General features: G+C 47.8%; 1 protein-coding gene across 2 annotated transcripts in view; it reads left to right on the forward strand.

Annotated features, from left to right (window-relative positions):
- The window catches only part of LRRC74B (leucine rich repeat containing 74B), a 432,482-nt gene that overhangs the window by 188,178 nt on the left and 217,655 nt on the right, over positions 1-26,649 (forward strand). For both annotated transcript variants that reach the window (XM_078665884.1, XM_078665885.1), the window contains exons 4-5: positions 1,434-1,566; positions 4,546-4,752. In XM_078665884.1, coding sequence (XP_078522010.1) covers positions 1,434-1,566; positions 4,546-4,752 — 340 coding nt within the window. The remainder of the gene's footprint in view (positions 1-1,433; positions 1,567-4,545; positions 4,753-26,649) is intronic.

A 26,649-nucleotide genomic window follows, 5' to 3' on the forward strand; every position in this document is an offset into this window, starting at 1 on the left:
ATTTAAAAAACCAACTCGTGGAATTCACTAAATTGCACTATATTCCTCAATTAAAACAGTACAATTGTAGCTCTGAATAATTAACACCCTTTCTTTTTTGGTCACTAAATGCACCAACTTTTTAAATTTCACAAAATTCCACAACTTCCATTAGGGTCTCCCATCCAGGTCCTGCCCTGGTCGACCCTGCTTCGCTTCCTTCGTGTAAAATGAAAACAAAATTCACCCCGGTTCGCTCTGCACTGTAACTCAACCACACTCGCTGGACCCGCACGAACAAAGGGGGCAATGGACGGAAGCAAATGCCTGCAACCACCGTGTGAGGCACTCCCAACCCACACGACAAATTACCCTCCCGCTCTGACCCTCGGTGGCGGGAAATGTTCCCCGTGCACTCTCAACAGATCGGCTGACGAACAGTCACACGCCGTGCAGCCCGACCCGAGAAATACCTCTATTTCCGCGCGCTCCAACCTGCAACCGCCGTGAAAGCCTCTGACCGGCTCTCCCGCAGTTCTGCACCCCGGCGCCACAAAATTCCTCCGGCGACGATGTCAGACCGCACTGCAACACAGCTTCCGTGGCTCGAGTATCCTGAAAAACAAACAACACGATGAAAAAACAAGAGGCCCCCGGGCGCGGGGCACGACCAGTTGCGTGGGAGCGTCCAGGAACAAGAGGGTCTCCTGGGCGCTCCCCGCCTCTATATTCCTAAGGGGCACGGTGGGGGGGCGGCTACGCCCCCCACCCGGCCCCTCCTGCGGCCCACCCCCCGGACCCGGAAGTCCAATGATGACATCCGGGTCAGGGAGGGCACCTGGAGAGGGGAGCGGTCGCCGCGTCGCCATGCGGGCGGGGGGGGCCAAGAGCCCCCCCTTTTCATAACTTATGAATAAAAAGCACCTGCTACAGAGTTCCTTGTGAGTTCAGCTTTCAGGCAGCAATACAAATGTGAAGATGACTCTTGTGATTAATTTTTTTGCTAGCGAGAGAGAGAGAGAGATTGAATTTTGTCTAGTAGCAGTTTTGATCACCATAAAGTAGCGCAGAGGGTTAATACATCTGATGAAAAGAGCAGATCTTTATTTTATGTAGATAACTGAGTGGATTAGTGAAACCAGCCTCTGCCAGCACATTAAAATGAAGGAAATGTATGTGAGAGAGGCTATGGCGAGCTGAGGGGCATTTTTGCTGAGTTGTAGTTAGGTAATCTGAGGAAGGGACCATGGGAGAGGGTGCCAAAAAAGATTGTCGCACTGGGCGCCATCATGCTAAAGCCAGCCCTGCGCACTGTGATATCTAAAAGCACACCCTCCAGTTTTATGCTCATTTTAGGATGTTAAATATACCTTGACAGTGCTCATAGCTTATCCAATGCAGGATGATTGTATTACAGCTTTTCAATCAATCGATTTCCTTTGTTTGTGCCGCAGGGTGCCAAAGCGTTGTCTCTCGCACTGGTGACCAACACATTCATCGTGAAGTTAAACCTCAGTGATAACTCCCTGGAGGGAGAGGGTGCAGGGGCAATCGCAGAGATGTTAAAGGACAACTGTTACATCACAGGTTTGTCTAATCCGAAACACCTATGATAAATATGTCATACTCTGCATGAAAATGTAAACATTAAGGAACCATGTTGACTAACCCCCTCACCAGAGACGCGCTTATCTTGTAACGCTATTTCCTACTGGTAAGTTGAGTACAGAGCACAACCAGCTGTCAAGGTTCTGAACACTAACAGCTGACAACAGTGAGTACAGAACACTGAGAGCTGACAACAACCTGAGCCCAGACAACAGGCATCTGAGAACATCTGAGACCTACTCTCTGAGTACAGAGCACGAGAGCTGTAGTGGACAACAATCCAAACATAGAAGAATGACTGCTAATAGCATTCTGAAACAACCATTCCGAGTACAGAGTCCGAGAGCTACTCAATGTTCGATCTAAAGCGCTGGGATGCCTCCGGGTAGCCATGCGCTATACAAGCATGTATTCATTCATTCATTCATAAAGAACACTAACAACAGACAACAGTCTAAGTACAGACCCAGACAGCTGACAACAACCTTAGCCAAAAAGACCGACATCTGATAACTTTCCTGAACCAACATTCAAACCATAGAGCCAGGAGATGTCGCTATTATGAATACAGAACACTAACAGCTGACAATAGTACAAAACACTGAAACCTGACGACAACTTAAGCCCAGAAGACCGGCTGCTGAAAACATTCTGAAGCCAACATACTCAATAGAGCACCCAAAAACTGCAATTTTTCAGAACATACATCACTAACAGTAGACAACAGCCTAAAGCACAGACGGCTGACTGCTGACAACATTCTGAAACAAACACTATGAGTACATAATACAAATATGTTCAAACTCTGAACATAGAACAGTAGCAGGTGAGAAGAGTCTGAGTACAGACACTGACAGCTGACAACAAACTGAGCTCAGAAGACTGACACCTAAAGTTCTGAAACAAACATTCAAAATACAGAGCCACAGAGATGTATCTATTCTAAATGCAGAACACTAACAGCTGACAACAGTTCAGAACACTGACAACAACCTAAGCCCAAAAGACTGACAGATGGTAACATTCTGAAGCCAACATTCTGAATACAGAGCCAGAGAACTGCAATAATTTTCAACATAGATCTCTAACAGCAGACAGCAGTCTGAGCACAGCAGGCTTACTACTGATAACATTCTGAAAACAACAATGCGAATACAGAGCTAGAGAGCTTCCCTTATTCTGAACAAAGATGACTGACTGCTGATAATAGTCTCACCACACAAAACTGACGGTTGACAACTATCTGAGCTCAGAAGGCACATAGGCGATAACAGTCAGAAACCAGCATTCTGAATACAGAGACAGAGAGATGTCAGTATTCTGAATATACGCCACCAATAGCTGACAACGGTCTGAGCACAGGATACTGACAAGTGACAACAACCTCATCCCAGAATACTGACAGCTGCTACAATTCTGAAACCAACTTTGAGAGTACAGAGCTTGAAAGCTTCCCTTATTCTGAACCCAGAAAACTGTAGCAGTTGACCACAGTCTAAGCAGAAAGCACTGACAGCTAACAAAGCCTGAGCCTAGAAGACTGATAGCTGATATAATTCTCAGACCCAACACAGACAAACAACAAATATTTAGAGTAGGCCTGGGCATGAAATTCAGCTCCCCTTGTGGAGTTTGCTGAGTTTTTCCCACTCGTTGCTCCGCGTAGCAAGCAGAGTTTTGAAAAACTCTGCAGAGCCTAGTTTGTTCCTCTCTCACCAATGTTAAGTTGACAAGAGTGCAATATTTTACTCCAGACCACCACCCGGTGAGATTTCTCCACACGGGCAGTCACGGATTGTTGCCACTGCTCACGTTGAGAAACCATCCGTTCGTGTGAGGAAGCTGCCGCTTGAGTAGAACTTCTACTCAAGCAGCAGCGCCCTCTTGGGCTGTGGGTGGTGCCGTTCGTACTGAGTTTGCAGTGTGGGACAAACGCCCAGCACTAAAAATCAGCACAAACGGCACGACGTAACGCATTCCACCACTTTCAGAACTCCGTGTAGCTAGGCAGAATTTTTGGTCAGTTTGTGGAGTTCCACATAGCAGAACTTCACGAACTCTGCCCAGGCCTAATTTGGAGTACAACACACTGACAGAAGACAACAGTCTGAGCACAGAACATTGATGCCTGCCAACATTCAGGAAATATATCAGAAACGCCAAGATCTGCCAACTCTACAAACCCAAAATCTGCCCTTAGTTTTAGCACTTAACATTGACACTTGCCAAAATCATGAGTGGGGTACAGAACACTGAAGACATCACACTTTCCGAGTACAGAATATTGGCAGCTGTCACCCTTTTGAGCTCACGCTAGTGATAGCTATCAACAGTCCGCCACCATTACAAGTATAGGATATTGGTCGTTGCTATCATTCTGAGCACAAAAAACTAGCAATTGCTACTATTATAAGAACGTACCGCTGCCACTGCTAATATACTGATCACTGGCAGTGACACCTGACACCATTCTGAGCAGAAAACACTGACTGTGGCTCTCATTCTCAGCACAGAACCCTAATTTCTACTACATACTGAATCCATGGCATTACAGCTGCCTTCTTTCTGTTCACATTCACTGACAGCTGACACTGTTCTGACCACAAAATACTGATGGCTGCCCTTATTCTGAGGAAAATACTCTGACAGCTGCCAACAGTCTTTGTGCAGAACACGATTCCAAACACAACACACTAATAGCACAGTTCTTACACATAATTGTGAGGTGCATATCAGATTTAAACAAAATAAATGCATTACATTTCCCATCACAACCTGGAGTTACTTGGTAGATCTAGTACATGAAAACTAGAAAGACCACCATTACATGAAAGCCTATATGAATATTTCCTGGGATATAAAATAGTGTAGAGGTTCATAAGACAAGATGTAGCACCCACTCCATTTTCATTACATCAAAAAGTGTGAATAATCAGAATATTGTCTTTCACTTCCCAGAAATTGACTTATCCAACAACAGGCTTGGGCTTAAGGGTGCTCGAGTCCTGTCGGCGATGCTAATAGAGAACACATCCCTTCGCAAGCTCAACCTATCAGGCAATGGCTTCAATGACCAGATGGCCTCCTTCTTTGCTGAAGCCCTCATGAACAACCAGAAGGTGGAATCCCTGGACCTGAGCCACAACATGTTCGGAGACTCTGCAGGTACGGTGTTATATGACCGTGCTAGGCAAGATTAAAGAGGATACAAAAACACAAATGATCCCAGTGGAACAGGGTGTTACATGAAGGGTGGGGTGGTGCATAGTTGTTACAGGGCGGTTTGGGGATGGGTTGTGAGCAAGCAGGGTGGTTGAAGAACCTGGTTGAAGAGGCATTGTTAGAAAGAGTGGTTGATGTAGAGCTGTTAGAAAGCTTGTTTGAGGTAGTGTTATTAAAAAAGGTGACTGAGGCAGTCTTTTTGGAACAAGTAGCTAATGCACTATTTTTTTTGAAAGAGTGCCTGAGGCAGAGTTGGTAGAAAGCACGGTTGAGGCAGTCTTGTTAGAAAGCGTAGTTGACATTATTGTTAGAAAGTGTGATTGAGGCAGTGCACCCCTTTACTTTTTGCGGATGATACGCTGCTGATTTCATAATCACTTAAAGGCCTACAGCAGCTCCTGGGTGATTTCAACAATATCTGTAACATGCATGGGTTGGAGCTCGATAGCGCAAAAACCACATTTATGGCATTAAATTCTGCAAGAAGTAAGAACATAAAGTGCAAGCGGCTTGTTAACACAGATCCCATCGAACAGGCTTACAACTTCAACTATCTGGGTCTAAGATTAACCCCAAACATGGACTGGACCATGAAGGTTTAAAAATTCCATTGCTCTCTACTGCACTACACCTCGAGACTATTGAAGGTCTTTAAGGAAATCCACTCAAAAAGGGTGACTCCCGCTAAAGAAATTTATAATGCAAAGGCCCTGGCCGCAATCGGTCTTATAAGGCTCCGAGATCTGAGGGTATGCAAAATTTAATATATTAGCTGTGGTGTTAAATAGGTTCATCAGGTCCCTTTTTACACTCCGACAGAACACCCTTTCGATCCCACTGTATCTTGACATGGTCTTTAGGCAGATCTCTAGGAAAGCTGAGCTCAGGCCATTGCCATATTAGCACAGGCTTTGTACTTCCTCTGCTCTAGGGGCCTACTGTGAACCCATAAGGGAACTTATGTCTGTGGGAAGGTGGATATCTGACTATGGTTACCCCAAATTTCTTTTCCTGGTGTTTTGCTGGTTTTTGACTTAGTTGGCCTGGGATCCTGCTATTCAGGACCCCAGGCTTCCTGCTCTCTCTGTTAAAATGGACTCCATGTACCTTAGGTACATATCCAATTGGATACTGGGTCACCTTAGCAGTGCCTGTACAGTGTACCTTAGGTACCCAGGGCATAGGTGCACTCAGGGCCTACCAGGGGCTGCAGCATGTATTATGCCACCCCTGGCTGGCCACCCAAATCTGACACAACTGGCTGCACGACAGCTGGGGCAAGGTGGTGTAATCACCCTTTGCTTTAGATATAGTATTCCTATATCTAACCCTAAAATGGACACATATATTCCTATCAGTCACTCCTATGGCAGGCCTTATGAATCCTGAAGGCAGAGTGCTTGGAATTGTGTGAGATGGTGCTCTGGCATGAGCTGAGCCCGTTTGCAGCTTGCGGAACCAAGTCCTAATAGCTGTTCCACGATAACGCTATACCATATACTCTTAAGTGCATTATAATCCTCGCGGTTAAATGCTAACTTTGGTATAACATTATCAAAACATGTCGAGTAAGGTGTCATACGAATTGGAATACTACCCCCTCGCCAATTCTGGCGACGGGGGTAGCATTCCACCCTTCTAGAGGGACACGACATGTATGTAACTGTAAAACCCGGTTAAAAGTTAACTCAAGCCTCAGCATCACAAAATGGATGCTGCCACTGAGACACGAGTCTGACCTCCTGCTGCTGGGAGTCCTTCCAGCGAGGGAGGCCTGAACAAAGGGTTTCCTGTCAGGGGCGGTGCCAGCACCATCCCAGACAGGATTTTGTGTATCCCAGGTAGGCAGGGCTGAGAGGAAGGTGACTGCAAGTGGCACCCCGGTGCTCACTGTGCATATGCCGGCTCAAACCAGTTCCAGGGGCACACCAGCCCCTGAGCTGGGGAGAAACCGGACAAAGGAGAGGGGTGTAACCACCCCCCTCCTGGTCTCACCCATGGGCAGGACCTAGTCGCGTGCCAGCCCCTTTTCTTAGAATAAAGGTAGGAGCGGGCACCCTTCCCAAATTGGATAATCTTGAAACTTGAACTACTTTCCACGAAAGGAACTCTTGTCATTCTCTGAAGACTCTCCCTTGTGGCTAAGGAGAAGCCACCCTGCACCAGCAGGCACCATCTAAGCGCTTGCGGTTTGCTGCACGTCCATCCTCCGGATCAAGACTGCCCAGCTCGACGAGACCCGGATTCCCTGCCATCTCTGACCTCTACCTGCATCATCAGCCCAGCTGAGATTAGTGGGTGCGACGAGACCCGAGGGACCGGCTATCTTCAAGACCTGCACGACGCTTAACCAGCACGACCACCGAGGGATCCAACCCTGAGCAGCTTCAGCACCGAAGTCCAGCACCCCAGCATCCACGAGATCTGCGTTGGGCCCTTCTGCTGCCTTGCTGTTTGCCACGTTGTCCGGTCACTTGCCCGTCAGCTAGTGGCCCTCCTGACGACGTACCACAACGTTTTCCCCGCTGGTCTAGGTCCTCTAGACTGGCCCTTGCTCCTTGTTCAACAATAAGTGCCCTGGACCCTCCTGGTCCACTCCAGACGCCATTTTGATTCAACCGCGTGGGCTTGCCTTTGCCAAGGCTTGTTGCTCCAATCTTGGATCCAGCATCGCCGACAGCAGACACCATCATGGGACAGCTCGCACCTCCAGCCTGGACGCCGACAACGCCTCCTGGCCCGTGTGGCTGCAGAGTCCAGCGTCACCCACTCACCTGATCGCGGTGACTTCATCCGGTGCCATCCTGGTGCCCACACAATCACTGGCTAGTGATTGAGAACTGAGTCCCCTCTGCTTTCAGTTCGTCCTCTTCACTGATCCAGCCTTGGATCACACCGAACATCTTCACTGGTCGCCTGCCAGCAACATCTTCTTTCAGGCTCCATAGACTACAACGAGGATTCCCGACGTCATTTGAACCCTATGCAGCCGCAGCCCCTGGGCTAGGTAACTCGAGCATTTCGGTGCTCCAGCACAGGTTCACTATCGTAGTGTCCAGATCCTTTTTCGTTTTTAGTCCACCTAGTCGGATTCGTCCGGAAACAGTAACTTTAGAATTACTAGCATCCATAGACTTTGTCCCGCATCCCGCGTAAGAGTTCCCACTCTGCACCCGGGTTCCCTAGGCCTCCTGCTCCTAACCTGAGGGTTCAGTAAGGTAGTCCTAGCGGTCCTGAAGCCTCTGGATCGTGTTACTTACCTGCTAGTATTTCGCATTCCACTTGTAGAGTATATGGTTTTTCGTGCCCCTCGGGCATTTGTGTTATTTGTGCAACTTGCAGTATTTTCTTAAGAGTTTTGTATTGTGCTTAGCTCCCTGACTCATAAAGAGTTCAGGGTAGTCATGTTATTAATAAATATCCTTTATTTTTATAACAACTTTTGTGGTGTCCTTTCACGTGGTGTTCAAGGGGTATATGTGATGGTAAAACAGCTGGCTTAACACGCCCTCTAGAGTTTAGCCTAAAGACTGCTCTTGTCCACGCTACTAGGATAGCTGGTCTATAAGGTTGACTTACAACCAATCATCAATAAGGGTTGTTTGGAATGATACAGAGTGACCACTAGAATAGTGAACACTATATAGCTCAACCAATCAAATCCAAAACATGGAAAAGGAACATGAAGAACCTTAACCCCTCTACCCTGCCCCCCCACATCGGCAATCTCATCCTTCCCCCTTCAGGTGCCTCGGATGTTCAATCACTGATGGACCACTACCTTGACTCTATGAACACAGTAGTCAATGAAGTCGCCCCACTGCAACTGAAGAGAGTCTCCACCAAAACTTCTAACCCCTGGTATGATGATAGACTCAATGACGACAGGCGTACTATGCGAATGGCAGAGCGCACCTGGAGATCGGACCCTTCTGCACTGCACCTCAAAAGGTTTAAGAACAAGAGAAACGCCTACTTTAGGAAAATAAAGCGCGCAAAGGCGGACTTCTTTAGCCGCCAGTTGGACCAAGCAAAAAACAGGCCAAGAAAGCTATTCGAACTAATCAAGACCCAAACAAAGACTCAACCCCTACAATCAAATAGCACAACAAGCGACACCCCACACTGTGAAGCCTTCTCTGCTTTCTTTAAGCTAAAGACTGACAACATAAGAAATGACCTCATCATGGATGTAAGCCGATTCCCCAACAACACCAGAATGTCTTACACTCAACCTAAAAACAAAGCATCTTGGCTGTACTTCGATACCTACTCGGAAGAAGCAATACGCAAACTGCTCTGCACCTTGAAGCCCTCTAATCACCTCACAGACCCCCTACCTGCTAATGCTGTAAAAGACTTCATCCCCTTGCTCCTCCCTCTCTGGACCAAAATCATCAACAGCTCCCTGCAACAAGGCCTCATTCCGGACTCCCTCAAGGTGGGGCAAGTCACGCCTATACTCAAGAAACCTACAGCTGATCCGTCTGACCTAAACAATTACCGGCCCATCACCAATATCCCCACCTTGGCCAAACTGCTGGAAAAATGTGTCCAACTACAACTAACTAAACACATTGACCAATTTGACCTCCTCAACCCTCATCAATCAGGCTTCCGAGCGAAACATAGCACGGAAACAGCTATGACACACATAATTGATGACGCCCTCCAAATTCTAGATCGCAATGAGTCCTGCCTCCTCATCCTTCTGTACCTCTCGTCAGCATTTGACACGGTCAAACATGAGAACTTGCTGGAGCTGCTAAGCACTAGAATGGGTCTGTCGGGAACTGTTCTCAAATGGTTCTCGTCCTTCCTTCACAATCGGTCACAGAAGTTCAAGATCGACAATGTGCTATCCACACCTGTGCCTGCAGATCTGGGTGTTCCACAAGGATCCTCCCTCTCCCCCACACTGTTCAACCTCGTCATGGAACCGCTTGCCACCTTACTTCAAGCTTCCAATGTCCAATTCCATATGTACGCCGATGACACACAACTCTACCTAAAGCTACAATCTCCGGAAGATATCAAACATCTGAATTCCACGCTTATTAACACTCAATCTTGGCTGGCAGATAATCACCTCAAACTAAATGCTCTGAAAACCGAGTTCCTACCCATCTCACCCCCGGCGAAAACTTCCACCACCCAAACATGGCTCAATAACCTAACATCACTCAATGTCCAACCTACCATCGTGGACTCGGCGAAATCCCTAGGCATCACACTCGACGCCAAGCTCAACATGCAGCAGCACGTCAGCAAAGCCACAAAAGCAGCTAATTTCCAAATCAACACACTGAGGAAAATTAAACCTTTCCTCCCTGCCGAAGACTTCCAAACTGCTGTACAAGCTCTAGTCATCCCTCGAATAGACTACGGAATTGTGGCCCTCAGCGGACTCCCGCTATCCACAACTGCACCCTTAAGAGCCTCCCTGAACTCTGCAGCAAGACTCGTTACTGGCTCAAGAAAACATTCGCATATATCCCCAGACTTAAAGTCTCTAAAATGGCTGCCTTTTGAAGCCAGAATACAGCTAAAAATTGCAGTTATGACACACTCGCCGTGCACCACAATGCACCCAACTACCTCGCTCAAAAGTTGTCTATCTCAGGAGGTTCGCGGTCCAATAGAAGCACAAAAAACCTACTCCTGAAACCTCGTAGATTCCGGAAAGAGAAAACATACAAGCGCTCCTTCTCTGGAAGGGCACCCAGGATTTGGAACGCGCTCCCGCCTGAAACTAGGCGGATCTCCTCCTCTGCACTCTTCAAGAAAGAGGTGAAAACCATCCTTCTGGCCAAGATCTCCTGAACATGATTGGTGCTGGATCAGAGACTCTGCATTACTTTGTATCACTGTTCACCTTGTCCTCTGGCACTATACCTCTAACTTGATGTTGTCACTACCAATATATGATACACGTTGATTCACTCTCCAGATGCCCCCACTCAGTGTTCTCTCTACACTAAGACTTTGGTATAAGCCATCCACACACCCAAGGAGCACCTGTACACCCCTGTAGTGTGATCAATGACTTGTGCCGTCTTATATTACTTGTTTACCTGACTGTATTTTGATATGCTTTATGTATGTTACTATTACCCCACCATGTTAGCGACTACTATACTGCTCCCATTATCTCTGTTCACTCCTACTGCCACTACCCTGTCCTTGTGAAGCGCTCTGATATCTGTAAGGATCTTGTTCGCGCTATATAAAACTTTGAATAAATAAATAAATATATCAGGCCAACTTCTCACATTGGTGAGCAGCGGTTGGGATTTGAGCTTGCTGTCGTTTTACCACACACGTATCCTAAGAATATCATTTGAAAGATCGCATAAGTACGAAGGTACATATAACTTAGCTTAGAATACTCTGAGTTCTACTGAACCAGCTGTTGTAGTGTAACAGGGCTTAGCACACCCTAACTACAACTCTAGCAAGGGATCAGTAGGTAAACCCATAGTGTAGGTAGGTGCATCACTTACACCACACTAGAAGCATGTCTACCCATGGAGAGTCTGCAGAGACTCCCCTAGTGGTTAGTGACCCTCCACAGGTCCTTTCCAGATATGCAGCTCTCAGTTTCCAGGAGATGAGACAATTGTGTACCTCCAGGAAATTGAAACAGGGTTCTAACCCTACCACTCCTTTTCTGTTAGGTCTCTTAGAGACATATGATGCTAGAAAAGCTACTCATACAGATGGGAGCATGCCAGCCTTAGAAGGTACCCTTGGTGATCCTGACCTCCCTGAAACTGAAGAAGTAGAGGAGGAGGAGGAGACGCCTTTAAGGCAGTGGTTTGGGGAGTCTGCATTTCAGCCACCGCGGGAGTCCGCAGGACTCTCCTGCAGGACCTTACGCGGAATGAGGATCGCTTACGCGAGGAGGAGAGGCGTTACCACGCGACCCCGGAAGCTCGCGAGGCGGTTTCGGCGGCGCGGGAGGAAGTGGCGGCGGCAACGGAGAAGTTGCGCTGCTTCGATTATAAGGAGTTCCTGGTTCGGGCTCATGCTGAACGCGACAAAGTGGGCTCACTCTTAGCCTGGCTGGCCGCTCCGGGAGCCCGCGGCACCCCGATTGTAGCTCTAACTACTCCGGACGGGAACGAGGTTTACACTCAATCGGAGATCAATTGCCAATTTTTCACGTATTACGCACACCTCTATAGGAGCGCGATGCCGTGTGTGCCAGAGGAGTTGGATGAGTTCCTCCGGGTGGCGCGGCTCCCCCGGCTTGACCCTGAGCACGTAGCTCGCTTGGGCGGGGACGTCTCTGAGGGTGAGGTTCGGGTGGCCATTAAACAGATGGCGCGCGGCAGGACTCCTGGCACAGATGGGCTGCCGATCGAATTTTATGCAGCCTATGCAGATATATTGGTACCGCGATTGCTTGCGGTATACCGAGAGGCCTGGGAAACTGGGACCCTCCCTGCGACTACCCGAGAAGCCTTGGTAATCCCCTTACTGAAGCGGGATGGCGACTCTACCTCGCGCTCAGCCTACCGACCACTGTCCATGCTTACGACGGACTATAAGATCTTGAGCAGGGTTCTTGCGACGCGGCTGCTGGCCCACATGCGCGCCTTAGTGCATCCAGACCAAGCAGGGTTTATCCCCCAACGCACTACTGCCACCTGTGTGCGTCGACTGCTTCGGATCATGGGGGGCTGTGTTGATGGTCTACCGGGTGCCGCTGTCCTGTCGACCGATATTGAGAAAGCGTTCGACAGCGTTGAGTGGCCGTATTTGCTTCGCGTGCTGGAGACCTTCGGCCTGGGCGAGCGGTTTGTGAAGTGGACCGCTTTGCTTTATGCCGCGGCCACGGCCCGAGTCAAGACCGGGGCTACTATCTCAGCCCCATATAGGGTAGGGCGAGGGACCAGGCAGGGATGCTCCCTGTCCCCCCTCCTATTTGCGTTAGCTATAGAGCCCCTGGCGGCTCATGCCCGCCTGGGCCATGCATATGAGGGCCTTCAACTGAGAGGCGACACCCACTACATATCCCTTTATGCCGACAATTGCCTACTGTTTTTGGCTGACGCGGACGTCGCCCTTGCGCGGGGCTAGACGCCTGCTGTTAGATTTTGGCCGCTTCTCGGGACTGAGGGTCAACTGGGGGAAGTCCTGCCTCTTCCCGTTGGCGCCAGGAACAGACGACTCCCAGCCGGAGGATGAGCTGAGGAGGGAATATCATTGTCTCCCTTATCTAGGCACGCACATATACCGGTCACCGTTGGACCTCCTGGAGGGTAACATTGAGAGAGCGATTCGAAGCCTGCGTGGCTGCATGGGGTTCTGGCGGACGCTACCGCTGTCGGTCGCAGGGCGAGTGGCGTTACTAAAAATGGTGGCGCTGCCCCGCCTACTGTACTTGTTTCGCAAGCTACCGGTCTGGATCCCGGCATCGGTGTTCACCAGGCTACGCTCCTTGCTCACCGACTTCATTTGGGGAACGGGCAGAAGGCGAGTGGCGCTGGCCACTTTGACGCGCCCCAGATCGGACGGGGGACTAGCTGCCCCTGATTTCGAATGGTACTATATAGCGGCCCAGTTGCAGTGGCTTACCCAAGCGGTGGCTTTAGAATTCAGAGGCCCGGAGGGGACTGCAGGCGGACTCCTTCCGAGACACATCATGTCTTTTATAATTCTGGCCCAGAAATTGGACCTTTCCCTGCTCACGGGGGAAGAGCGGACGATTCGCAACTGCTGGCTGCGGTGCCATAGGCGATCTGGCGTCGCTCGCCCATATGCCCCCGAGATCCCACTAGGGATGTGCACCGCCTTCCCGCATGGGGTGGATTGGTCGGCGCTGGCGACTTGGGAAGAACTAGGCCTGCAAATGGTCGGTGATTTGTATAAGGAGGGATCGCTGCTTTCGTTTCAGGAGCTGCGCGACGTTTACGGCCTCCCGAGGGGGGATTACCTGTTGCACGCCTCGCTAGTGGCTAGTATCCAGAATTACTGGAAGAAGGGCCTTTCTGAACCACCGACGTCTGAGAGCTGTCAGTATGTGGTTATGGCGGCTGGTACCTACAAGGCCGTCACCTGTCTCTATCGGAGGCTGTCGACGGAAACGCTGCAGCCCCTGGACGGTTTGAAAACCAAATGGGAAGGGGATATCGGGCGACCGATCCCTGAATCGACCTGGCCGCAGCTTTTGCGGCGAGCATGGAAAGGTACTAGGAATGCCAGGTTCCAGATGGTCCAATTTTTCTCTCTCCACCGAGCTTACTTGACGCCGGGTAAGATCTCGCAGTATTTTGAGGGCGCGTCTTCACTCTGCCCTAGATGTGGAATAGAAGGTGCGGATTTTGCCCATATGTTATGGTCTTGTGTGAAGCTAACTGATTATTGGGAGGCGGTGGTGGCCTGCCTGAATGCTGTCACAGATCGGCAAATTGAAGCGGATATGGGCGTTTGTTTATTATTGTGGTTCCCTCACACACCCCCGCACTCGCATCACCAGCACATTTTATTACTTGGGCCTGATATTGGCCAAACGGGAAATCACCATGCATTGGAAATCCAGCCGGGGCCCCAGCTACTCACGCTGGAGATCTACCCTGGAGCGTTGGGCGAAAGCAGAGAGCGCGTTGCGGCTGCGACAGGCCAGGCGACTTGATAATGACAGGGCGCTAGAGACGGCCAGGGCGTGGGAGGCCCTTGTGACCGAGCTGCAACTGCCTGAGGGTGACCAAAGCGAGGATGGTGAGGCAGCGACGCCGTAGGGTGTTTTGGCTGGGAGGTTCCCCATTCCCGGTACGGTACACAACTGACACGAGCACCGATGGAGGCTCTGGGAGTTTAGGTCCCCCGATGGAATGCATCACCTACCTCCTCCTATCGACTGCTTTGAGGGAGGGACAGATTGTTGATTATTGGCTGATGAGAGAGAGGACACTGGCGCACTGACGAGGGGGGTGGGATACGGGGGGGGGACTGGTTGTGGGATTGTTATCATAAAAGGCATATATTCAGAAAAGAACTGTTATTCCACATTTTCAGATATAAATGTATGTATTGCTTATTACACTGCAATGCCCTACTCTGAAATGCCAATAAAAATTGTTTTTACAAACAAAAAAAAGTAGAGGAGGAGGAGGATGAAGAGGATATTTCTGGGGATGAGGCAGACAAAGGTCCTGAGCTAGTCAGCAGACTTACTAGGGCCAACTTAGACCTACATAGGGAAGGATCTGGGGGACCCCCAGTACTGACCCCAAGCAGGCCTAACTTTGGAGTTAGAAGAGATAGGTCTCATTCTAGGGACTCCAATAGATCTGTGCACTCTCATGCCTCTTCTCAGAGGAGAATGACTTCTCCCCAGAGGAGAATGACTTCCCCTCAGAGGAGAGAACATGAAGCAAGGATGAAACAGGCTAATCCAAGGATCCAGAGGGAAGAACTTGCCCTTGCCAAGGAGAAGCTTGCCTTTGCTAGAGAGCAACAGTTGAGTGGGGTAGTCCCCACTGGTGGCAGCAATATCCCTAAGGATAAAGACAGGAGTTTCGATACTAGACACCTGAGTAAAATAGTGCCCCCCTTTAAACAAGGGGATGACATCCACAAATGGATGACTGCTTTGGAGAGGGCCTCCACTGTCCAGTGCATCCCCCAGAGTCAGTGGGCAGCTATATTGTGGCTCTCCTTTGAAGGTAAAGGTAGAGATAAGCTCCTCACTACTAGAGCTGAGGATGCTAACAATTACCAAGTCCTGAAGAATACACTGATTGATGGGTTTGGCTTAACAACTGAACAGTACAGGTTGCTGTTCAGAGACACCCAGAAAATTCAGTCTCAGGATTGGGCTGACTTTGTTGATTGTGCCACTAAGGCTTTTGAAGGCTGGTTACTGGGAAGTAAAGTTACTGATTACACAGGATTGTATAATCTAATTATGAGAGAGCAAGTCTTAAATAATTGTCAGAACCAGTTATTACACCAGCACCTGGTAGACTCTGATCTGACCTCTCCACAAGAATTGGGTAAGAGGGCAGACAAATGGGTCAGAACCAGGATTAGGCCTAAGAACCAAGGTGGTGACCAAAAGAAGGAATCAACCAAGCCTCAAGAGAAGGGTGGGAATAAATCTACAGATCAAACCACATCAGGGCCCCAAAAATCCTCTGAGGGGGGTGGGTCCCAGAATCCTTCCAATACCCAGAAGAAACCTTATTGCTATACCTGCAAACAGGTAGGCCATTTGAAAACTGACAGCAGTTGCCCAAGGGCCAACAACAATAAGGAGAACATACCCCCAAGTAACACTTCCAAACCTCCTGTTACTACTAGTAGTAATCCCCCAGGTGGTGGGAGTGCCCCCAAGAATTTGGGTGGATTTACTTTGGGAGTTCCTGGGGACTCTGGCCTAACCAGGTCCCCTAACTCAGATACTCTTGTCTGTGAGAAGGGCATGGGGTTTGCCAACTTCACTGATTGTCCCAACACTTTGGGCAAATACAGACAGGAGCCCCTCATCAATGGACTAAAAGTTGACGCCTATAGAGACACAGGGGCTAGCATCACCATGGTGACTGAGAGCCTAGTCCCCTCAAGGCAACTTATACCTGGTGCCACATACCAGGTGACAAATATTGATGGAGTGCAGAAAAATGAGGTAGAACAAGAAACCCATTCTAAAATGGTAAATCATCCTGAACAGGTTAGGAGGGCTGTGCCAGGCTCAGCCCAATCCCAAATAGATTCCTTCCCTGAAAAGGTTAGCAGGGCTGTGATGGTAACAGCCCCTACCCAAACTGAGTCCCTTTCTGAAAAGGTTGGTGGGGTTGTGATGGCCACAGCCCAAACGCAAACTGATAATAGTGTTGTGAAGCCTGAAACTATGGATCACTCCACTCAAACAGAGAGCATTGAGGAGGAAGAGAAATCTCCCTCCTCCCAGACTTTAGGAGAGGATCAGCCTCCTCAGGGAACTGATCTTACCCCTTGTGAAGAAACTGCCCCAGAGGTAGTCAGGCCTAGCCTGGCAGAGCCCCTGATGTCAGTGGACCCTTCCAAGGTGGGACCCAGTCTGGAGCAGGTAACCTGCCCCTCTCTACCCTGCCTCAGTCAGCCCAGGGCTGTAGAGGTCAGGGAGGCCAGTGGTGGACCCCAAAGGGCCCCCTGTCCAAAAGAACTCCACAATCAGCAGATTAAGGGCACTGAAGCTAGTAGTCCTAGCCAAGTGAAAATAAAACAAACTTCTGAGGGATCCCCCTTAAAATTAGTTAGGGACCTCCCACAGATGGACACTGTTGGGGACAGCCAAACCTGGGACCTAAGTGCCCCAAACCTGACCTGTCCCTCCAGTAAGCCAAACAGAGGGACCCAGCCTCCAGCTTTAGGTAGCCAGAGGTTGACCCTGAGAGCATACAGCAACTCAGTCCTGGAAAGAAAGGCATGCATGGTGGGTAGTGATTGGAGGAAGCTGAGCCCAAAATTAGTGGAGCCTCACTTCAGTACTCCATATCAGCACCAGCCTTTTTCTTTACCAAAACACACCACAGGTAGAGATTCCCTATGGTGGAGACCCTCAGATACCCTTAGGGTGAGGGATTGCTTAGTGGACCATGAGATAAGGGGTACCCATGCCAGTGCATGCACCTCCTCATATGGCCACTCAGGCAACATAGGCTTACCTGGTCAATGATAGCCTTATCTCCTTTCGTTTGGGGGGGGGGTATGTAGGAAGGTGGATATCTGACTATGGTTACCCCAAATGTTTTTCCTGGTGTTTTGCTGGTTTTTGACTTAGTTGGCCTGGGATCCTGCTATTCAGGACCCCAGACTTCCTGCTCTCTCTGTTAAAATGGACTCCATGTACCTTAGGTACATATCCAATTGGATACTGGGTCACCTTATCAGTCCCTGTACAGTGTACCTTAGGTACCCAGGGCATAGGTGCACTCAGGGCCTACCAGGGGCTGCAGCATGTATTATGCCACCCCTGGCTGGCCACCCAAATCTGACACAACTGGCTGCACGACAGCTGGGGCAAGGTGGTGTAATCACCCTTTGCTTTAGATATAGTATTCCTATATCTAACCCTAAAATGGACACATATATTCCTATCAGTCACCCCCCTTGGCAGGCCTTATGAATCCTGAAGGCAGAGTGCTTGGAATTGTGTGAGATGGTGCTCTGGCATGAGCTGAGCCCGTTTGCAGCTTGCGGAACCAAGTCCTAATAGCTGTTCCACGATAACGCTATACCATATACTCTTAAGTGCATTATAATCCTCGCGGTTAAATGCTAACTCTGGTATAACATTATCAAAACATGTCGAGTAAGGTGTCATACGAATTGGAATACTACCCCCTCGCCAATTCTGGTGACGGGGGTAGCATTCCACCCTTCTAGAGGGACACGACATGTATGTAACTGTAAAACCCGGTTAAAAGTTAACTCAAGCCTCAGCATCACAAAATGGATGCTGCCCCTGAGACACAAATCTGACCTCCTGCTGCTGGGAGTCCTTCCAGCGAGGGAGGCCTGAACAAAGGGTTTCCTGTCAGGGGCGGTGCCAGCACCATCCCAGACAGGATTTTGTGTATCGCAGGTAGGCAGGGCTGAGAGGAAGGTGACTGCAAGTGGCACCCCGGTGCTCACTGTGCATATGCCGGCTCAAACCAGTTCCAGGGGCACACCAGCCCCTGAGCTGGGGAGAAACCGGACAAAGGAGAGGGGTGTAACCACCCCCTCCTGGTCCCACCCATGGGCAGGACCTAGTCGCGTGCCAGCCCCTTTTCTTAGAATAAAGGTAGGAGCGGGCACCCTTCCCAAATTGGATAATCTTGAAACTTGAACTACTTTCCACGAAAGGAACTCTTGTCATTCTCTGAAGACTCTGCCTTGTGGCTAAGGAGTAGCCACCCTGCACCAGCAGGCACCATCTAAGCGCTTGCGGTTTGCTGCACGTCCCTCCTCCGGATCAAGACTGCCCAGCTCGACGAGACCCGGATTCCCGGCCATCTCTGACCTCTACCTGCATCATCAGCCCAGCTGAGATTAGTGGGTGCGACGAGACCCGAGGGACCGGCTATCTTCAAGACCTGCACGACGCTTAACCAGCACGACCACCGAGGGATCCTCGAGTGGGTGCACTGGGGTTTGAGAAGCCCCAACCCTGAGTAGCTCCAGCACCGAAGTCCAGCCCCCCAGCATCCACGAGATCTGCGTGGGGCCCTTCTGCTGCCTTGCTGTTTGCCACGTTGTCCAGTCACTTGCCCGTCGGCTAGTGGCCCTCCTGACGACGTACCACGACGTTTTCACCGCTGGTCTAGATCCTCTAGACTGGCCCTTGCTCCTTGTTCAACAAGAAGTGCCCTGGACCCTCCTGGTCCACTCCAGACGCCATTTTGATTCAACCGCGTGGGCTTGCCTTTGCCAAGGCTTGTTGCTCCAATCTTGGATCCAGCATTGCCGACAGCAGACACCATCGTGGGACAGCTCGCACCTCCGGCCTGGACGCCGACAACGCCTCCTGGCCCGTGTGGCTGCAGAGTCCAGCGTCACCCACTCACCTGATCGCGGTGACTTCATCCGGTGCCATCCTGGGCCCACACAATCACTGGCTAGTGATTGAGAACTGAGTCCCCTCTGCTTTCAGGTCGTCTTCTTCACTGATCCAGCCTTGGATCACACCGAACATCTTCACTGGTCGCCTGCCAGCAACATCTTCTTTCAGGCTCCATAGACTACAACGAGGATTCCCGACGTCATTTGAACCCTATGCAGCCGCAGCCCCTGGGCTAGGTAACTCGAGCATTTCGGTGCTCCAGCACAGGTTCACTATCCTAGTGTACAGATCCTTTTTCGTTTTTAGTCTACCTAGTCGGATTCGTCCGGAAACAGTAACTTTAGAATTACTAGCATCCATAGACTTTGTCCCGCATCCCGCGTATGAGTTCCCACTCTGCACCCGGGTTCCCTAGGCCTCCTGCTCCTAACCTGAGGGTTCCGTAAGGTAGTCCTAGCGGTCCTGAAGCCTCTGGATCATGTTACTTACCTGCTAGTATTTGGCATTCCACTTGTAGAGTATATGGTTTTTCGTGCCCCTCGGGCATTTGTGTTATTTGTGCAACTTGCAGTATTTTCTTAAGAGTTTTGTATTGTGCTTAGCTCCCTGACTCATAACGAGTTCAGGGTAGTCTTGTTATTAATAAATATCCTTTATTTTTTATAACAACTTGTGTGGTGTCCTTTCACGTGGTGTTCAAGGGGTATATGTGATGGTAAAACAGCTGGCTTAACACGCCCTCTAGAGTTTAGCCTAAAGACTGCTCTTGTCCACGCTACTAGGATAGCTGGTCTATAAGGTTGACTTACAACCAATCATCAATAAGGGTTGTTTGGAATGATACAGAGTGACCACTAGAATAGTGAACACTATATATCAGGCCAACTTCTCACAATGTCCTCCCAATGTGTTCATAAAATCCCTTTGTAAACATCTGTCAGGTCGGCACTAAGGAAATTGGGTCTTGAGAGGTTCTTGGCTTTGCCAGAAAAACTTACCTATTTGTCAAAAATGAATCTTAAAACAATGTACTGGGAGCTTGTCTCAATTGATATTATTCAGGGAAACAGATGTATCTTAACTACAGAATTTATAAATTTTAAACCATTCCCTGTATATGAGATGACAATCAATGAAATCTGGCCACCCCTAGCTCGCAAATTGTATTTGCAGTTTAGGTATCAGGCTCTTCCTACTTGAGTATTGTGTGCTAAATGGGCACCAGCTCATCCTGGAGGGGAAAACTGTCCAGCCTGCACAAGCCCCGAGAAGACACCCCTCACCTCCTTTTCTACTGCCCAGCCTATGGCCTCCAGAAGAGGAAATGACTGATGCCACTGTGCAGAAAATTGGGTGCTATGAGGTACTAGACTAGGACGTAACCAGGATTCTAAGAACAGATTGTTCCAGGCTGGTGACTTTTTCAGTAGCGAAATATCTTATGACCGCCTGCATATGGCGAGCAAAGTGTACCCATGTGAAAGAGAAGAAGCTGCAATAATTCAAAAATATTATGCGTAAACGATGGGTGGGCAATGGAATGGTTGATTTTATATGGCTGAATCCTTCCAAGCATCCTTCTAGCTTTGACTCTCTGTTTATGTGATTATATTTCAAATTCTCAGATATTTATGCTCGCTAGAAGAAAATTGCAATTTATTGCTAAAATTTGCACTATTGCATTGTCTGTTACAAAAAAGTTTGCATTGTCGGGGCAGTCTCAAGGGAATGAACATGCTTAATTGTCTTGTTTTAATGAAGCAGGAGTATTGTATTAGGCGGAGACACTGACTAAACTGCCCATGTTTTTAACCCCGCTCTTTTTTATCCTGTATGGTCTTCCATGACACCATGATTGTTGCTTTTATGTTGTTTTAAGGTACTTTTATGATCTTGACGATTGAATAAAGTCATATGGTGATGATGATTGAGACAGTGTTATGTGAAAGCTTGGTTGAGGCAGGATTGTTAGAAATCGTGATTGGGGCTAGATTGTTAGAAAGGATGCCTGTGGCATCATTTTTAGTAAGCATAAAGAGGCAGCACCTTTAATATAGCTGAGGCAGCATTGTAAGACATCGCGGTTAAGACAGCATTGTTAGAAAGTCTGGTTGAGGCTTTGTTGTTTAAAAGCTTGGTTAAAAATGTTGAAAGAGTGGCAGGATGGGTGAGAAAGTCTTGTTGAAGTGTAGAGTGGTGCAAGGTTGACAGAAGAGAGATTAAGGTAGGATTGTTAAAGGGGCAAGTGAAGTAGGTTTTGTAATATCCAATCCATACGTAGGGAGGATAGCTATGATGTAGAGTGAGACAATTGTTTTTAGGGGTAGAATGGGATGGGGCAGAGAGAGTTTAAGTTAAGGCTTGCTTGTTTCGAGTGTGGTGGTACTCCGTGTTAGGGTGTGTAGTGATACGCTATACAGCAAAGTGATGCAAGATTTTTGGATAACAGAGTGGGACAGGAATGTAACTGTAGAAGTGAATCAATGTTTTTTGAGATTTGATGAGGTAGGTTTGAATGGTTAGGGTAGCGTGTTCAGACACTGTAGAGTCATATGATTGAAATGGGCTATTTGGGCAAGGTTGATGATAACGTTAGTGGATCACTTGACCTAGGATTGTTAGACGGCAGAATAGTTAGGGTTTTAGAAGGTCAATGCAGCAAAGGGAATTGAGGTTATGTCAAGCAAGATTTTTAGGGAGGTAGAATTGGCAGGGTTATTAGAATTTAGTATTGTACCAGGTTACTGGACTCTGTAGTTATTTTGGGTAGGTGAGGGTCTGTTGTTAAAAAGTGGGTGCTGTAGCTTTGTTAAACACCTGAAATGCAAACAGACAGAACGTTAGTGGCTCTTGTCCGCTTCACTTTTTTTAGCTACTTTTTTTTACCGAGAGTGCATCCTATTTTCAGTTTTGAAAGGAAATCTCCCAAATTTCAATACCACTAGTTAGTAACCGTTGATAAACAAACCTTAGATTGCAAGAAGAACCGGATAAGGGGTCAGAACAGAAATTCAGCAATGTTGAGTGGCTTTGAAGACAAGCATTAGAGGTCTGCAAATGGATGGGCCCTGTTCTTAGCAGAAAGCTAGCAAGCCTGAGGATCATAGTGTGAAGTAGGGGAGTTTCTAGGTGGAGATTGTAAAGCACCCTGGTGGTGAAGGTTATGACTTTGTCAATTAGAATAAATATATAATGGGAAAGGCCACTTGGAAGACTGAAACAGTTCAGTTTGGTCATAACCATTGCCTTGGTTGGGTGAAAAGGAATGTGGGAAAGGATGTCACTTATTTTTAGGATTTTATGTGGTGGCAGTGATGGTGATAAACGATTCCAATTATTCGGGGGTTAACAAAATATCAAGGGTTCCTGTTGATGCCACAAATATTAGTGCCAATAAACACAACACAATGCCAGTACTGCACCTTTCTTTTACCTATTGGTTGATTAGCAATGAATGAATTTGAATGAATGAATTTGGATTTGTATAGCACTAGCTACCCAGAGGCCTCCTAGCGCTTGCGGGGCGGAGAGACAAGAGTGTAAGTGGTGCTAGTACTAGTGTGAGGTGATGAAAAGATGGGTTTTGAGACGTTTACGGAATGCTAGCATGTTAGGTTCCCATTGAAGGGTGAGTGGGAGAGAGTTCCAGAGGTTGGAGGCATTCAGGGAGAAAGAATGTCCACCCCACTTGGATCTGCGTACTTTCACAGAGGTGGCACGAAACGCTGAACTGGAGCGTAAACTCCTAGGGGGTTGATAGGGGGTGACCAGGGACTGAAGGATGCCTGGGCCTGATTTCCGCATACCTGTGTGGGCTAAGCACATGGCCTTAAACTGTATCCTGGACCGGATAGGAAGCCAATGGAGTTTACTCAAGGCGGGTTTCGCAGTCTGTGTCTGGGAAATCTGGAGCAAAAGGCGAGCCGCACAGTTCTGAATGACTTGTAGCCTCTGGATTGTGGAGTGAGGGGCACCCAAATAAAGGGCGTTCCCGTAGTCGAGGCGGGACAGTATAAGGGCTTGGACCACAATCCTCCTGGCCTGGAAAAGGAGCAGGGGGAGAATCTTTCTCAGCATTCTCAATTGAACAAAGCAAGTGGCCAAAAGCTTAGAGGCTTGGTAATTGAAACCAAGGGAGCTGTCAAGCCACACGCCTAGGCTCTTGATCTTCTGCTTTGGGATGGACATGGGGCCAAGACAAGTTGGCCAGATAAGTGTCGAGGTGGGAGATGGAGATTTACCCAGAAACATCAGTTCGGTCTTTTCCCCATTTAGCTTGAGGTGGGAACGGTCCATCCATTCGGCTACCGCCTCTAGGCAGGCACCAAGAGCGCCAGAGGATCCCTCCGGGTGGTTGAGTGCAACCACCAATTGGGTATCATCTGCGTAGGTGATGATTTTGATGCCAAATGAAAGGACTATTTCTGCCAGTGGGGCCAGATAGGTGTTAAAAAGTGTGGGGCTCAGGGACGAACCCTGGGGTACCGCACAGCTAAGAGACCACCGATTGGATGAGGCAGTTCCCTCAAAGACTTGGAAAGACAAGTCCTTTAGGAAGGATTGGAACTAGGTAAGAGCTATATTTGTCACTCCCAGGTTTTTTAGCCGCTCTAGCAGGATGTTATGATCCACAGTGTCGAAGGCGGCACTGAGATCTAGCAGAATGATAGCTGCTGAGATGCCCTGGTCCAGAAGTTTCCTTGCTTCCTCAGTTACTTCTAATAAGGCCGTCTCGGTCCCAAGTTGTGGACGGAATCCAGTTTGGATGATATGAAGCAAGTTATTAGATTCCAGGTGCTGTACCAGAGTGGAGTTTATATGTCTCTCCAGTAATTTGCTCAGCCAGGAAAGGAGGGAGATGGGATGGTAATTAGCCATGTTAGAGTGCTCAAGGTTGGAATATAACAACTGCCCTCACAAAACCACTTTTTCAGTTTGAAATGATCAAAAAACGTTATTTATACCAATTGACATCAATTTCTTAAAAATCTCTTGAGGTAAAAATACTTCATTATTTAGAACAAAATACTTTCAGCCCCTCTAAATTGCCTTTTTGGAGCCCATTTGAAACTGAACTTAACATTCACTCTCCAAGCTATACACTTCTTACACAATACACACACTGTGTCTGGTTCATACTCCTATTAAACTACTCATCAAATTCATACACCCATACTTACACCATTCATACAAATGCCCACCTTGGGGTACCTAAACAAATCCCTTTTCTGGCAAGGCACACTAATTTTTCTTTTTCTACAAATGCAACAGTGACTTGAGACACAAGGCCATCAGCTAGGTTCAAAACAACTCAAATTTATAAACAGAATCAATCATTTTTGATTGGCCTTGAAATGCGTTTTGAATCCACCATTTTGTGGTGATTCTCCTCAGGACCAATAATTTCTTGTTTGACAGTCAAAGAGGAGTCATGTGTGTGTCTCTAAAAAAATCATCTGAATGCGATGAGCACGTTGCATCGTCTTGTAATAAAGTCTCCAAGTGTGCAAGAACAAATCCCTGTTTATATTAAGTGTTCCCGACGGATGGTTATTCGTCTCCGTGGCTCAGGTTTTTGAGGTGAATCAAAGCCTGGCTCAATCACGGGGGGCTCCAAAGGCAGGTCTAGACGGACGATGTTTGACCCGTCTCAACGCTGTTGTCAATTGGTATAAATAACGTTTTTTGAGTAATTCAAACTGAAAAAGTGGTTTTGTGAGAGCAGTTGTTATATGTGTTGCTCATCAAACAATGGGTAAAAGAAAGGTGCAGTACTGGCATTGTGTTCAGTTTATTGATATTGAGGCGTGGCCTTGCTGCGCATAAGCCAAACCCTGGGTTGTTGATTCTACAAATATTAATGCATCATGAGGAAAGTAGATAATGCAGGGAGAAGAAATATTGGCAAAATAGCAGATGATTGTAAAAGAACATTGGGAGTAAAAAAGAAGATTTGTCTTTCATCAAAATATAGATGGTATGATAACCCAAAAGAGGAGATGATACCACCTCTGCAAGTGCTTTCACAATATTAGGCAGGTAACCTAATTTCCTTGTTAATTGAACTTTCCAATTCAAATTGTATGTATCTGTAATCACTTTTTTGTTTTCAATTACTTTCCATTTCTCGTTTTTCAATTAATTTCCAGATGTTGGTGTCTTTTTCCCAAAAGTTCTTTTTATTAAGTATCCAAAGCCATCACACTTAAAACAGACCAAGCCAATGTGTTTCTTCCTTTATAAGGACTTCATCAGGGCAATTTGATGTATCCTCCTTCTCAAAACATTTGAGCCTCTCTTTGTTTCAATTTGAATATTGTGCCCTCCATTAGTACCATCACCTATAAGCATTACAGCCATTCTGCAGAAAAACTATAAAAGGGCCTGTTTTTCCATAAATAGTGCAAGAATCAAACCATGAAGATCTGCCTCGATATTATATGAAGTTCCCGGCATATCTACACCGTTACTTGACTCCTGTGGTCCAGTGTCTCACTCTCCAGTCACTCTTGCCACCCAGACTCGTGAGTTTGCACCTCGCCCCCAGCCTCGAGGACTTTGGTCTGGTCCCAGGCGACAGGAGTAATGGTGTAGATAAGCTTGGGATTTCAACTCAAGTAAGCCATCACCATGTCACTACCAGGTATAAGGAGCCCAGACATTTAAATGGGAAATGAATGGAAAAAATAATTTTGAGAAAGAGGATAACTCAAATTGCCCCGATGAAGTCCCTATAATGGTTGAAACCTGTCTGTTTTAAGTGTGATGGAATTAGATACTTAATAAAAAGAACTTTATGGAAAAAGACACTAAAGTCTGGAAATGAATTGAAAAACAAGATATGGAAAGTAATTGAAAACAAAAGAGTGATTACAGATACATGCAATTCGAATTGTAAATTCAATGTGAACAAGGAAATTAGATTGCCCTCCTAATGTTGTGAAAGCATTTACCAATGATTGAGTTTTGTGGTCAGTCAGAACTCCAGGATTGGGTTTAAGAGAACTATAAGATTGGGATATTTGACCGGTGCTGTCCAGAAACACCACTGCTGGCTGTCTTTTTGAAACCACCTCTGGAAGTGTTGTAGAGAGAACAAAAAAGAGCACCCAGGACAGTGCCTTGGGGGATGCAAACAGGTAGGAGTTGGGTGATGATCTATGAGATTGCCTGGCAACAGAAAAGAACTGATCAGAGAGGTAGGAGGAAAACCACTTGAGGGCTGTGCTTGCAATGACAAGGTTCTTTACGGAGCAAAGTAAACTAGAGTGATCTACACTGTTAAATGCTGTCGATAAGCCAAG

Source organism: Lissotriton helveticus, chromosome 11, assembly GCF_964261635.1.
Source record: "Lissotriton helveticus chromosome 11, aLisHel1.1, whole genome shotgun sequence".
Classification (NCBI taxonomy): Eukaryota; Metazoa; Chordata; class Amphibia; order Caudata; family Salamandridae; genus Lissotriton; species Lissotriton helveticus.